This window comes from Bubalus kerabau, chromosome 4 (genome assembly GCF_029407905.1).
Source record: "Bubalus kerabau isolate K-KA32 ecotype Philippines breed swamp buffalo chromosome 4, PCC_UOA_SB_1v2, whole genome shotgun sequence".
Classification (NCBI taxonomy): Eukaryota; Metazoa; Chordata; class Mammalia; order Artiodactyla; family Bovidae; genus Bubalus; species Bubalus kerabau.
Genome location: NC_073627.1, coordinates 7,985,401 through 8,000,166, shown reverse-complemented (window position 1 = coordinate 8,000,166; position 14,766 = coordinate 7,985,401). Strand labels below are relative to the sequence as shown.

The 14,766-nt window shown below is 44.2% G+C and overlaps 1 protein-coding gene across 3 annotated transcripts; it reads left to right on the top strand.

Moving 5' to 3' along the window:
- JPT1 (Jupiter microtubule associated homolog 1) lies at window positions 1-13,596 on the top strand. Of its 3 annotated transcripts, XM_055575108.1 has the most exons (7): window positions 1-200; window positions 6,371-6,513; window positions 6,845-6,942; window positions 8,575-8,593; window positions 10,212-10,260; window positions 12,796-12,890; window positions 13,329-13,450. In XM_055575108.1, exons 1-6 carry the CDS (start codon window positions 145-147, stop codon window positions 12,854-12,856), a joined length of 426 nt encoding a protein of 141 aa, XP_055431083.1. In that variant the 5' UTR covers window positions 1-144; the 3' UTR covers window positions 12,857-12,890; window positions 13,329-13,450. The 3 variants fall into 3 exon arrangements, with proteins under 3 accessions (XP_055431083.1, XP_055431080.1, XP_055431081.1); XM_055575105.1 differs by lacking the exon at window positions 10,212-10,260 and having other exon boundaries at window positions 12,844-12,890; window positions 13,329-13,596; XM_055575106.1 differs by lacking the exons at window positions 10,212-10,260; window positions 12,796-12,890 and having other exon boundaries at window positions 3-200; window positions 13,329-13,596.
- The last annotated feature ends 1,170 nt before the right edge of the window (window positions 13,597-14,766 follow it).

Here is a 14,766-nt window from a genome sequence, read left to right as displayed (position 1 = left end):
ATTAAAGCGGCTGTCCGGCTGGCAAGCCGCGGCGGAGGCTCCTGCAGCGGTCGCCGATTGTGGGGTGGAGAGCTGCTCTGCACCCCTACGACCTGACTCTTTAAGCTCTCCGCTCCGCGCCAGCCTACCTCGCTTTTCGGCGCCATGACCACCACCACCACCTTCAAGGGCGTTGACCCTAACAGCAGGAACAGCTCCCGGTGAGGCGAGGGGTTTCCGGGGCGGGAGGGCTGCTGCCCAGGGGGCCGGGCGGGTCTGGCGGCCGGTTGTTGGCTGTAACGTGCCCGGGGCGCTGCGCTCGCGCCCGGCCAAGTGGCCGGGCTCGGCCACCGGCTCCGCCTTTGTGCGGCCGGCGAGCCTGACGCGCCGGCCCCGCCCGATTCCTGCTCCTCTCCCATTCATTCCTCCCCTGAAGCAAGGGGCTGGGAAGGGCCGGGGCCGCTCGCGCTCGTCGTGCAGCGGGTTTTCGTTAGTCGGGACGTGCTGAGAGGGTTTGCTTTCTGCCTTCTGCGGCGCGGCCGGCTGGGCCCCAGGGCTGTGGTCTTGGGCCCCTGGTGTGCGGGTAGCCCGCGGGGCACCTTGATCTGGCCCCATTGTCCCACCCCCGGCCACGCGCTCGTCTCTCTAGCCCCGGAGCAGGTGGGTGGCCCCGCGCCCGGCGTGGCGGTCAGATCCTGCAGCCGCAGCGATCGGGTCCGCCGGGCTCCTGCCCACTCGGGTCCGCCTGGCAGGTGGCATTTGTGTTCGGGCGGGGCTGGTCATCACGATCCCCGCCCCCGTTCGGGACCCAACCGTAAACCCTCCGCCAAGTGCCTCCCCTCTGCTAACAAAGGAAAGACCCCTGCTCCTTCCCCTCCCGCGCCCACCTCCGAATGGGAGGGGGAGCGTGTCGTTCCAAGTGGGTTTTCTGCGCTCAAACCTTCGGACCTCGGTCTTCGCATCCCACCTCTTTCGCTTCCCCCTTTGACGTTTGCCAAATGAGTTCACCTCTGGCCCGGGTTCCCGGCTGGATGGAGGAGGTTTCCTGTTCTTGGGCGGGGCCCGAGACATCCATTGTCTCTTCCGTACTATCTCCACCTGCGCAGCCCGAGCCTTTCTGGCCACTCATGCCACTGCAGCCAGGCAAGGGGGCCCTGGGCACGGTGTGTGGACTGGGAGGGCCTCTCATCCGAGCCCTTGCCTAACTTGGTGGAAGGCTTTGGATGCGGTGGAAGATGTCCACATTGTCTTGGCTAATTGCACGCAGGCTGTTCTTAAAGGTGGGACACAGGCGTCTCTGGGATCCTGCCCAAGGCGTGGAGGCAGTTTAGATTCCACTTTTTCTGAGCCTCTCTTCCTCACCGATCACGACCCGCCGTCATGTGTGGACAGCCTTGGGGTCCTGGGCAAGCGGCACAAAGGGAGCCATTTTGTGGGGCTAAGAAGACAGCCGTGAAAGAGCAGTGTCTCACAGGGGTTGGAGTCCTTGGGGACAAAAAGCAGGCCTCAGCAGTGAGGCTGAGGAGGTAGTGTTGGAAATGACATTCTTCTTCAACTCTTTCGTTGCCTTTTCAAATGTAGAAAAGAATGGGAAAGATTTTAAAAACTAAATCAGTGTGCTGCTCGGAGGAAGGGGAACTTGAGTAGATAGACCTACGCAAACCCTGGTCACTCCCTCTTCTCTTGTCATCCTTCCAGTGAGATTTTTTTTTTTTTTTCCCCAGAGGACACTGGAACAAACTGAACCTTGGTTTTTCATTTTGTGCCCCGAGGTCAGCTTTATGCTGGCCAGACTGTAGTGATTGGAATATGAAAACTCAAGCATTCTATTTAAAAAATCAGAGGTTTTTATCCTTTGGGGTTGAGCGCAGTTTAGTGCTGAATTCATAGAGAATTTAAGTAACCAGGTCAAATGAATCCTCACACTAGTTTTTTCATTTGTAACTTTGAAATGTGAGACATTCTTGGTTTTTGGTTTTGCAAACTAAATGTTTTAACCCCCTTTTGTCATCAATTTTCCTCCAATATTGTTATCTTAAGACTGTAGCATTGTCCTTTTATTTACTTCTACCTTTCCTTCTCACCTAATTGTCTTAAACTTCTTTTCTTCAGTAACAGTTTCCTGGTTCCATAAACACATTATAAATTTAGTCTCGTAGGGAATGATCTGCAAAGCTCATATTGGAACTCTGGGATTTAAGGAGATAAGAAAGAAAAAGAGTACTTTTTTGAAAACTGCTACCCACAGTTCATGGACACATTTTTGTTGAGTCTCAGATATGTAATTCTGATCTCATTATCGTAGTTCAGGAAGAATAGCAGGATCTTAGAAAATAAAATTGAAATAATTTCTCTTATGATCCAAATCCTTTGTTTGGGGATGTCTCGCTGTTACAAATGGGCTCCACAACACTGACGTCATCGGAGTAGGTAGAACCTGCTATTGCAAGAGGGACACGGACCTTTAAAAAGTTGGGCTGGTCAGAGCTTTGACTTTCTTTTCTAAGCTGGTGATCGGATTGTAGTGTCCTTCTTCTTTTTTTAAAGTCAAAAAAAAAAAAATTTCCTGGCCTATTAGGGTTTTGAAGATTTTCATCTGGCTGAAATAATTCATGAGAATTTAATTATGATAGTAAGGAGAATCAGTCTAATCTCTGGGGAATGAAGGGGATGACAGTGAAGCAAGTTGATTTTATTTTTTGGGGGGATCTTAGTTCCCCTGCCAGGGATCAAACCCATGCCCCTGCATGCATGGAGCCAGAACCGCTGAACCGCCAGGGAAGTCTCTGAAGCAAGCTAATTTTGATTATAATATTTCAAGTGTCTGTTGATTTGAGATACAAATGATAAAAACCTAGTCACTTCTGACTTTAACATAGAGAATGACTATTAAGAATTTGTAACATACTTTTAATTATTATTTAAACAATTTTTTTAGCAGACCCAAAATTATAAGAGGTATGCCTGAACATGATTTCTTAATTCATTTAATGAATTTAATCTGAGTGAATATTTAATATGGGAGACTTAAAACAGTGGGCTTTTAAATGTTATAAAAGCACACAATGGATTTCCTCCACCCCCACCCCTGGAAAATAATAATGACATTTTAATTTAGTGTAAATTGAGTAGTACTGAATTTTACTATGGAGAGACATGAATATTAGATTTAGGGAAAGATGCTACAGGACCTATATAAGAAATATATTCAGTCTAGAAGACACGAAAAGCAATCAGAACACCAACTATATAGGTTTGTAGTTTAAAGAGAAAATGGTATTGAGTGATTCCCCCTACTTCACTTTGAGCCCTTTTTATGTGCCTGCCAGGGCGGGAGGATTTGGGGTTTGGCCCCATCTCTGTCACTTAACTAAAGTTGGGCAGTTCATTTAGAACTTCTCTGGGCCTGACTTTGTTCTTTTAAAAAATGAGGCTATTTGTTGAACTAGACAGAGCAGAGCCCAGTGTACTACCACCCTATAGCCAAGTCCAGCTGGCACCTGATTTTTACAAGTATAAATGGCTGAAAAAGGCCAGAAGAAGTATCTTTCATGACTTATGAAAATGACATGAAAATCACATTTGTGTCCACAAATAAAGCTTTATTGGGACATAGCTGCCCTCATTCATCTTCGTGTTGCCTGTGGCTTGCCTCTGTGCTGTTATGGAGCTGAATAGCTGCAAAAAACCCAATGACCCACAAGCCAAAAATAATGACTGTTTGGTCCTTTACAGAAAGAACTGGCAGCCAGAAAGAGAGGGTCTCGAACATTCTTTCCTCTCCGTGTCCTACTGCTTATTCCTCAAGGTCATGTAGGGCTTCCGGGAAGAGGAGAAGGTTTAAGAAATGGGCTGGATTCTGAAACAGTCACCGAGGAAAGGATGGAAAGTGCTCTGGGCAGGAGGAAATATGGGAGTAAATATTCTGAGGTGGAGATAAGGCAGAACAGTTCACGCAACAGGGAAGAATGTGGCCTGACTGGGTTGGAGAAGATGGTGAGAAGTAGATACAGTTGAGAGGGGAAGTCCGAGCAGTTTCTTCTGTTCTGCTTAGGCCTAACCAAGCCTGCATCTGCACATTTACTTGCACATGTGTCTGCTTATCTACTTAGGAAAACTTATGGAAGTAGAACCCCCTCCCTGGTTCACAGAAGATGCAAATTTAAACACTTGATACATTTTATCAAAATGGTCTGTAGAAAGTTTGTGCAGATTTATATTCTCACACTTCAATTCACACCGGAAGTTGGCTTTTTTTTTTTCATCTTTACCAACTTAATAAGCAAAAAAATACTCTTTTGTTTTAGGTTTCATTTATTTGCTTGTGATTTTGAATTTTTAATGTTTAGAGACTACCCATATTTTTAATTATTAGTACCTTTTGTCCATTTTTATTTCTCTCATGATTCTTTTAATTATTTTAAAAGCGATTCTATCATCCTTTGTCAAATATGTGTATTTCTGCCAAGTTTAATCTGTCCATTTTTCATGGTTTCTGGCTTTCATCTTGTGCTTAGAAGGAAAGTCTTCATGACTAGAACCAGATTCGTACATGTTTTCTTCCAATATTTTTGTCTTAGGCTTTAAATTTAAGTATTTGACCTAGCTGGAATTTCTTGTGGTAAATGAAGTGAGTTAGGAATATATATTTGGTTTGTTCCTTTAATCAAAATGACTGGCCAGTTAATGCATCACAGTTCTCCCTACTGAACTAAATAGAATACTCCAGTGGTGGTCTTTGTGCGAGGACTCTTATCTTGACAAAACCCCCCACTGTTGGAGAAGTTGGTAACAGAATCTCAGTAATTTATAAAACATACGTAAAAATAAGTAGATTGATTGACTTTCTTGGTGGTCTAGTGGTTGGGATTCTGTGCTTCCAGTGTGTTGGGGGCGCTGCAGGTTTGATCTCTGGTGGGGAACTAGGCTCCCACATGCCGTGCGGCACAGACAAAAAGAAAATCAGTAGATTTGAACAACTCAGTTAATAGGCTTTATCTAGTAGACATATAGAACACTGGCAAGTATATGTTCCTTTCAAGCAGATACAGAAGATTTAAAAAATGAACCACCTATTAAGGAACATGTCACATAGACTCCATCTGTATTATAATGAAAAGCTGGAAATCAGACTAGAAAGACCTGTTTGCAAATTTACAAATGTACTTTTAAATAATTTATGGGTCAAAGAAGAAAATAATGGAAATGATAAAATATTTAGAATGGGAACAAAAATCACAACTTGGGGATGCCTCTGGAGGGATACTTAGAAGAGAATTTTTATCTAAAGTGTTAAATTTGAGGGTTCAGGATGGGGAACATGTGTATACCTATGGCAGAGTCATGTTGATATATGGCAAAACCAATACAATATTGTAAAGTTAAAAAATAAAAAAAAAGAAAGAGAAAAAAAAAGAAAAACAATGAAGTGTTAAATTTTTCCTATCCTTTCAAATATAAGGAGCTGAGTTTACAAATGACAACTGGATTTATCTGGAAACTTGAATGAAACGGACATCTTCCTAGAGAAATGTTTCTTACTCAAAATGACTTAAGAAATAGAAAAATAGACCACTCCCATCACCATAAAGGAACTGAGTCTATGGTTAGGACATCTTCCCATGAAACCATCTCCATTTTCTATGTTTTGAGTAGTGACAGGACAAATGAGTGTTTTCATGGAGGGGACAAATTGGTCAACCTGTGTCCAGAAGATCTGGAAATGGGCAAGTGCCATATTTCCCTGTCAAACACAAGAGCTGTATAGATGGTGTCTAGAGGTTCATGGGTGTAGAGCATGTCACGGTTAACACTTAACTCTTGATTGACTCTCCTTGTGACTGGTCACTCACGATGCTTAGTGAGAATAGTGAGGTGCGCGTGTATAAACAGGGCTTATGAATGATGCTGAGACGGGAGAGACGATTACGAGCTTTCCTTGGGCTTCTAAATTGGTCAAGTTTATTTTTATATGTATTTTCTTCCATTTAAACATTTTTGTTGGAAATAAAAATGGAAACTTTTTTTTAAAATAAATAACAAGATGTGCTTCTAAACTTCTTTGCAAATGTGTCCAGCTGGGCCCAGCAGACAGGATCCATTAGGCTCAGGCCTTTTCCTAAAAGGGGATGCCAACCAGCCTGCTGCTGGTGCTTTAGGACTGTTTCAGCTGCCTGGTGCGGTGCACAACCTCACCACCTTAAGGTCCATCGTTGAATTTATACCACGTTGGAATCAATTCCTATTTTCCCATTAACAGTTCTCTTTTGTGTGTGTGTGGGGGGGGTTGTGGAATGAATGGGTGGGGGAAGTGCAATGAAAGGTGTTTGAAAACATGTACCAGGAAACGTCTTGATCTGATCTGAAACTGACATTTCACCATCATTTCTAGGGTTTTGCGGCCTCCTGGCGGTGGATCCAATTTTTCATTAGGTTTTGATGAACCAACAGAACAGCCTGTGAGGAGGAACAAAATGGCCTCCAGCATCTTTGGGACACCTGAGGAGAATCCCCCTTCCTGGGCCAAGTCGGCAGGTACTGCTAGTCTCTGTGATCAGTAGTCAAGGGGTGGACCCAGCAGGACCACTGCAGCTGGTTTTGTGCTGCTGAGTAACATCTAGCTTAATCATGGGAAACAACAATTAAAGCTTGTCGTGGGAGGAGAGACGGGGGAGATGCTGGGAGTCGGTGTGGTGGCCAAGAACAAGGGGAGCCGTCAGGCTGGCTTATGTGGCCCCTCAGCGTTTTACTAGCCATCACTCCCTGACCCTGTTGGCTCGTGTTGTCATGTGACGCAAACACATTAAATAGTGGCGTGCTTTAGGTCTTTCCCTGGTATTCCTCATGAAAGTATATTTTGATTCAGGTGCCAAGTCTAGTGGGGGCAGGGAAGATTCTGAGTCATCTGGACCCCAGAGAAGGAATTCTTCTGAAGCGAACTCGGGAGACTTCTTAGATCTGAAGGTCAGTGCAGCAATACAGGGGACACGGGCTGTGAGGTTTATGCCCTTTAGAAATGAAATCTCACATCACCCCCCACCCTTCCTCTGCTGTACTAAGACTTGCCATTGGAGTTTTGGGGTTTGTTTTTTGTTTTTGCCTTAACCACTAAATTTTTATTGAATTTTTATTATAACATCAAAAAATACAATATTAGTAAATGGAAATACAGAGTAAAGAGAAAACAGCATAAATGGGGAGGGGTGGGGAGGTGGGGCAGGGGTAAGGAGGCCACTGACAGGGGCATAAGCATTGTTCTTAGTCATCACTTTCCTGTAACTTCCATGAATCTTTCCCATCCATCATCATCAATATCACTCCAGCAACATAGCAAAGGGCATCTGTCTATCCTAACTCTCTAAAGGCTTTGCTTATGATCTCAATTCCTGGAGTTAATACCCAGGACAAAGAGCCTCTATTAAATTATTTATCCAATCATCCCTGAACTTTTTCTCCCACTAGGTTTTTATCAACTGGAGTTTTATTATGTAGAGAGGTAATTAGGGAAGGGACTGACTGTACTGCTGATGGAAGGTTGATAGAGTAGATCAGTAAAATGAGTTCATGTGACCTTGGTCTGTTCATGTGTCTCTGCTACCAGTTGGGTTAGTGTTTATCCTTCAGTAGTGATTTTTGAAACCGCATCACTCGCACTTCCTGTGTATCTCACACATAGTAGGATATCTGAGCTCAAGGATGTTTCAGTTGTTGGCACATGTTGCCTGTTGTTTTGAGCTGAACTGCAGGAGTCTGTCGGAGAAGGCAATGGCACCCCACTCCAGTACTCTTGCCTGGAAAATCCCATGGATGGAGGAGCCTGGCAGGCTGCAGTCCATGGGGTCGCTAGAGTCGGACATGACTGAGCTTTCACTTTTCACTTTCAAGCATTGGAGAAGGAAATGGCAACCCACTCCAGTGTTCTTGCCTGGAGAATCCCAGGGACGGGGAAGCCTGGTGGGCTGCCGTCTATGGGGTCGCACAGAGTCAGACACGTCTGAAGTGACTTAGCAGCAGCAGCAGCAGCAGGAGGCTGTAGCACGGTGTTACCATCGGTAGTCTGCAGCTGAGCACGGCCCCTAGGCCCCAGGTGCGTGTCTGGAAAGCCTGGTGGGATGTCCCCGAGTGGGGACCTCAGGGCACATGGAGACGGCAGCCGCCTGAATGAGGGGAGACCGGTAGAAGGGCTTTGGAATTGATGAAGGCCCTTCAACAGCTAGATTAGGAAGAAAGGAAAGGGGGTGGAAAGATAGGTTTACCAGTTTCCCGTTCTGATATAAGCTCCTCTGAAATGCCAACTGATATTAGGTCATGAACGTCAGTGTTAAGGTTTTTTGACCATGTTACTAGCACTGGGGCAATTTATCCAGTAGCATTTTTGGGGTTTTTTTGGTCCAGTAGCGTTTTTGTGTCGCATTGTTCCAAGTTGAATAAAGGCTGCTTATTGTAAAGGGCACCTTGACCTTGAACTTGACTACATCAAAACAAAATTTGACATCTGTCTTCAGACAGACAGTAGCTTCTCTGAACTATGATTGTTTTATTTGTGTGTGGCCAAATTAAAATCTGAAGTAAATTTTTAACTTTTTTCTTTGCCAGGGAGAAGGTGATGTTCATGGTGAGTATGTCTGAAAAAAGTATGCCAGTTTCTGGCTCTGTAAATGTTAGAATAGACTGGAATTTTGACTCAAGTCATGTCCTGGGGAAAGAGGCTGGCTGGAGAGTGAACCTGGCTGAGGCCCAGGGGCCAGCGTCCATCCTCTAAGGGGAGAGGAAAGCAAAACGGAAGCTAGCAAGCACGGCCAGCAGCGAGAACAAGGCTGGAAACCTCCCAAAGCTTTCAGAACAGACGGATGTCAATCAGGTTGGTATTTGTTACACTCAGTGAGAGCTTCTTAGTAACCGTCTCTGGCATCGCAAGCTCAGACCTCAGCATTAAATTTACAGTTTGATTTTCTACTGAGGTGCTTACTCAGCAAGACACCGGTAACCCTGTGATCTTGTGAATGATGACTTTAGCGGGCAGGTGTAAATTTTCAGTTAGCATCCACATCATCAAATTATAAGTGGAAAAGAGCTGTAATCATTTAATCATTTAAAATCTTTGAAGTATTTATTGGCACTTCTTTAACAAGTGCCAGAGAATCGCTGGTGCCTGTGATGTGAGGTTTACGTGTGTTTGGCCTGCAGCCGTCAGGTTGAAGGGGACCCGACGACATGCAGCCGGCCCGGGACGAAGCCGCTCCTGCAAGGCTTTTTTCTGCCATTACAGTTGGCGAGTCAGTCTTCCAGGAAAACAGAAATTCCTGTTCGGTTGTCTCGTTGTCTCTCGCTGGGCGTGAGGGGAGGAGAATCTTCTGAACCGTTGTGAACTTTACCTGGGTTTTCCTTCCGCAGACAGATTGCTTCTTATTGGACTGAAGGTGTATTGGTTTTTGTTTCTGTCTAGCTTATTCCATTTTAAAAGATTGTTCTGGAGGTTCAAAGAAAAAAAAAAATCTAGACTTTTTGATTCCGCTGCTTTTTGTATTCAGAAATACTTCCAATGTCAGACCTTATTTAGCAAGAATAATAAGTTATCTTTTTTAAAATATAATTTTATTTATTTTTGGCTATGTTGGGTCTTGGTTGCTGCACAGGTTTTTATCTGGTTTCAGGGGGAGACTGTTGTCTAGTTGAGGTGATCAGGCTGCTCATTGCGGTAGCTTCTTGTTTTGGAGCTCAGTAGTTGTGAGCTCTCAATTTGGAGCTCTCTTGTTTGGGCTCAATAGTTATGGCACGGGCTTAGTTGTTCCACATTGTGTGGGATCTTCCCCGACCAGGGATCAGAGCCTTGTCTCCTCTTTACCACTGAGCCACCAGGGAGGCCCAAGAAGCAGCTAATCTTTATTCACTAATTTTGATCAATGAATAGAATTACAAATTTGGGGAGCCCAGAGCAGTATGTGAGAGCCTCAAGTTATGAAAATACATGTTATTTGTCCTGCTAATAATGAATTCTCTCAGCCTCTCCTTTGGAGTTGGCCTGCCTTCACACCTTGAGGGTGTACTATGCTTTGTTTGCTGAATAAAACTCTTGAGCTGTAACTGAAAAAAAAAGAAAAAGTTCTCTCCCCCACCCCCAGCTCAGTGTTACAGGTCCTTCAGGTGAGTAGCACAGCAAGTTGAACAGTATGACAAGTCCTTCGTCAGTTTGGCACCTGATTATTCTCTCTCCTGACTGCTGCTACTTTTAGCTCGTCTGCCAGAAAATGACAAGGGGCATGACGATTCAGACCATGTCTGGTGAGTAAAAATCAACCCCAGTTCTGTCGGCAACTTCACTGCAAGGCCGATCAGTTCTGCTCAGTTAAATCAGATCTTGCTTGGATATACTGCCTTCATCTTTTGGATAATTAAACACAGGAATGTCTATACTGAGGACTTTGGAAATCTTGAAGAAAGAGGGAGAAGGTCCAGGAAGCTTGGGCAGAAGTCCTTACTTGCCTTCGGGCAAGTCTGTTGTGTTTTCTAGAGGTTCTAGTTTTGTGATCCTTAGATATCTGAGTCGTTTTTTTCTCTTCTGACATTGCTGTCTGATCAGTTACCTTACTGGTATGCCAGAGAAGACAGACAAGTAAGGAGTATATATGATATATATTATGGCAGAAGCCATAATTTTGTTTAAAAAAACAAAAACATCTTTTAAATTATTGGATTCAGTAGACAAAAGATCTCTGTCAAGTCCCATAGAAGTTTCTAAAGCCTTTACTCTCAATTCCTATACTTATCACAGACTCAAGGAAGTAACAAGCCAGCCTCCATCTTCTCTGGCCAGAGTATTTCTGACTGGACAAATGAGCATATAGGGTAAGGCCTGCGGTTATGTAGTCTCCATGGGTGCTTTTTTCCCTCCCTTTTCTCTCTTGGCTTCTTGTTCCCCAGTTGTGAAAGACAGAGCGGCTCCGTTCATAATGATAAAGGCAACCGTGAGATTGGTAGGAATGAGCTTGTTTATCTAAAAATCATTTTATGGAAATCAGCTACCCTGCAGGGTAACATTGGTGTCCGTCTGAAGGGTTCCTCAGCTGGGTGGCCCGGATGGTGGAGAATTCAGTTGGATCCTGTCCAGTGGGGAGGCTGTGTCCTTGCAGCAGAAATGAAACAGCTTGGATTGATATGCTGGTTCAGGCAGAGTTCGTGGTCTGTATTAGTCTATCTTGGATGGCTTTAAAACATGGGCTCTTGGGTTTTGTTTGTATTTGCAGTAGATTGGACATACTTCCCTGGGTTATTTAAGGGCGCCTGTCTGAGGACTTGGGCACTGTGTGGTGATGCATTTCGTCCTGTCTCTTGTGCAACAGGAAGCTAAGGGCTAACCCTTTCTCGCCAAGCTTTGGTTCATAACTGAGTGCGATCATCCTGGAAAGCGCATACTACATTTTTACCTGTAGTTGAATAGTATAGAACATTATACGCCTTAGAAGTCAGTTCTATTAAACAGTCCAAAAATACATGAAATGAAATGTTTAAAGCAGCAGTAGCATACTTCTGAGATGTTATGTTTCTGACCTGAGACTTCCTCCTTGAACTTCTCTGTTTCAGTCGGCTGAGTGAAAACTTAGTACAAGTGGATCTTTAATGTTCAGTCTGACGAGGAACTTTTTTTTTAATGAGTAATTTTTTTGGAGTTAGTACTTTGCGTTGGTGTCTAATATGAGTGCTTACAAAATTCTTACATAGCATATGTCATAACCAGTATTTCTGCTTTGCTGCTCCAGGGTTTTGGAACTTCTAATCTAGGAGGAAATAAATGTCTTTAAACCTTAAGGTAGTTTTTCTTCCAATTCTTATAAATATCTTACATTTTTATACTAAAGGTGCCTCTGTGTGATTATTGCAAGGTAGGTGTTAGAATATGCAACAGAATTTAAGATTTAACACTGAAATGAAGAGAGCTGGCTTTTTTTTTTTTAATTAAAAATAAGTCTGACATGCCTTAAACTATTAAACTCTTCATAAAAATTACCTTTTGCAGAAAATAACGCATTTTTTTTCTTTTGCAATCACTCTTGAATCTGAATCCGTGGCAACAACCTGGTTAAGGATTCCTATATGCTGGTTGAGGATTTCACAAGTCAGTCTGGGAATCAGTCAAGCAGTATCTAGGACTGGATGTGTTGGATGATAATAACACTGGTTCTTAAGACTTTAATGAGGAAAGGGCAGGGTTGATATGATGGGAGTAACTGGATTAAGATAATGAACCATCAGTGGGTTGGGTGGAGTCTTTAATAAATGTCTGTACAGCTGGTTATTATATGGTTTTTAAAAAGTCAGCCTCACTCGTTAATCATGGATATGTTAATATATGACAGAATTAAATAATATTTTTTCACCCATCACTTAGCAGATATAAAGGTGAGGTGGTTATCAAGTGGGGGAAGTGGGCAGATGTGAGGAGAGGATGCTCTGGCGTGGGCGGTAGAGTGGACCTGGGAAGGAGTGGACCTGGAAGGAGGCGCCCAGCCTCTGTTCACACTGAAGACGACCACGTGTGTCCCCTGGGCCCGTGTTCCAGAGTACACGCGTTGCGGTTTCAGAATGGTCAGACTGGTTTCACTTTTTGGCTGTCAGCAGAGGATTAATCATATATACTGTATTTATACTAGAAAGCAGTGAATTGAGCAAGATGAAGTGTGACCATGTGTATGTGGTTTAGTTGCTCAGTCGGGTCTGACTCTTGTGACCCCATAGACTGTAGCCCTCCCAGGCTCCTCTGTCCATGGGATTTCTCCGACAAGATTACTGGAGTGAAGTGGTTGCCATTTCCTCCTCCAGGGGAATCTTCTCGCCCCAGGGACTGAACCTGAGTCTCCTGCATTGCAGGCGGATTCTTTAGCACTGAGCCACCAGGGAAGCGCCTGACCATGTGTGTAAGTGGGGGTAAATTTCCAAAAGGTACAAGTTGATATCAGTTATGTTAAATACAATAAAAACAAGATCGTCTGTGATATGCTGGAAATAAAATACACAAAGCTTACGTAAAATAAATGGACTAGAGGAATGCACACTAGTAGTAGGGCCTCTGGAAATAGGGAGAGGAGACCCACCCAGAAGTGGAGTGGTGGACCTGGAGCTCATCTGTAATGTTCACACTTAAAACATTTATGTTGCCATGTATTTATGTAATTTAGGGGGACACGTGGCAGAACACTAACAGTGGCTGGTTCTGGATAGCGGCCACGTGCCAATTGTTTTTTTCTTTATAGCTCTAGGCATGGTTTGAACCATCCTCCAAAGCCCCTCCAAAAAGCTTAGACTCATCTTCACGGGGAATAGTTATTAGTCTTAATTTCATTCTGTTTTCCTAGAAAACGTGGACACAGACTTGCAGGCCAGCCTGGGGCAGAGCGAGGAGAAGCCTGTGCCCGCCGCCCCTGTGCCCAGCCCAGTGGCGCCGGCACCTGTGCCATCCCGGAGAAACCCCCCTGGCGGCAAGTCCAGCCTCGTCCTGGGTTAGCTCCGTCTGCCCCGAACTCTGTCGTTCTGTTCCTTTGTTTTTTCCATGCTTGTGAACTGCACAACTTGAGCCTGACTGTACATCTTTTGGATTTGTTTCATTAAAAAAGAAGCACTTTATGTACTGCTGTCTTTTTATTTTATTTTTATTTTTTGGAAGAACAGGTTCTCTGTCTGTCCTGATTCCTCTGGGTCTGTAGGCCTTGGCATGAGTGTTTTCTAGTAGTAGATTGGAGGGAAAGCTTTGTGACACTTAGTACCGTGTTTTTAAGAACAAACCATTTGGTTTCAAATGTGTTAGAGGATCTTTTGTACTGAGGTTTTTAAAACCCTTTTTTGGTCAGCTTTACTTGGGTTTACCAAGCCTGGATGGGACAGACCAGTGAACAGTCCACAGGCGCTGTCCCTTCAGGCCCCCAAGCAAAGTTGTCTTGATGCCGAAACCTACCTGGTGTTGCCCTGTCAGTGCCCTTTGCTAAAAAGCATCTTCCTGTGCCATACGGAGCGATAAAAGGCCTGCGCCCTATGCCTTGCCGCCTGCAAAGCAAAAAAAAGTAAAACAAAAAAATTGCCTTTTATTTCTGAACCTTAAGATATATTTAAGCCAGATACTTAACATGACGGGCTGAGCAAAGCCTGCTGCTCCCACGCAGAGGAAGGCTTGATGTTCACTCAGACTGATGAATTCCAGGTGGTGAAGCAGGGGCGGGGTCTTCATGGGGCAGGGACCCGCTGGGGGCAGTGCTCTTCTTAGATAACTTGAAGCTGTGTGCATGATGCTGGTGCTTGACCATGAAACGAAAGTCTCATCCTTAAAATGTGTGTTGTACTTCACAATCCTGGACTGTTGCTTAAAGTAAACGATGTACAAATTTTGAAACACTGTGTCCTGTGTCGTCTTTTTGAGATTGTTTCCGCAATTCTACCTGCTTAGTTGCTTTTTTCTTTGTTACTAACAATCCTGCTAGCCAATGATTTGATGAGCCCTTCGAATTAAAACAGAGGTAAGGAAGGCCTAGAGAGAAGTGGGCTTCTCTAAAGAAAACAGGTTTAAAGTCAGTGTGAGTTCAGAATGCCAAAATGAACATTAAGTAACATCTGGTAGTAAAAGACAGGAATAATACAGATACCTGGCTTCCAGAACAATTATTAGCCAGTACACTTTGGACTCCTCTACCACTTATCCTCCTTTGCTGGGTGATAACATTAACATTTTAAGTTCTCTCATGCCTACCGGATGCCTCTTCATGGTGGGTGATCAAAGAAGAGGGCTCCAAAGAAAAGGGTCAT

Bases quoted from the DNA above. Each gene is read 5' to 3' on its own strand.
- JPT1 (XM_055575105.1), top strand. From the start codon at position 145: ATGACCACCACCACCACCTTCAAGGGCGTTGACCCTAACAGCAGGAAC. The intron at 201-6,370 runs GTGAGGCGAGGG...CATCATTTCTAG, and splicing joins AACAGCAGGAACAGCTCCCG to GGTTTTGCGGCCTCCTGGCG. The intron at 6,514-6,844 runs GTACTGCTAGTC...ATTTTGATTCAG, and splicing joins TTCCTGGGCCAAGTCGGCAG to GTGCCAAGTCTAGTGGGGGC.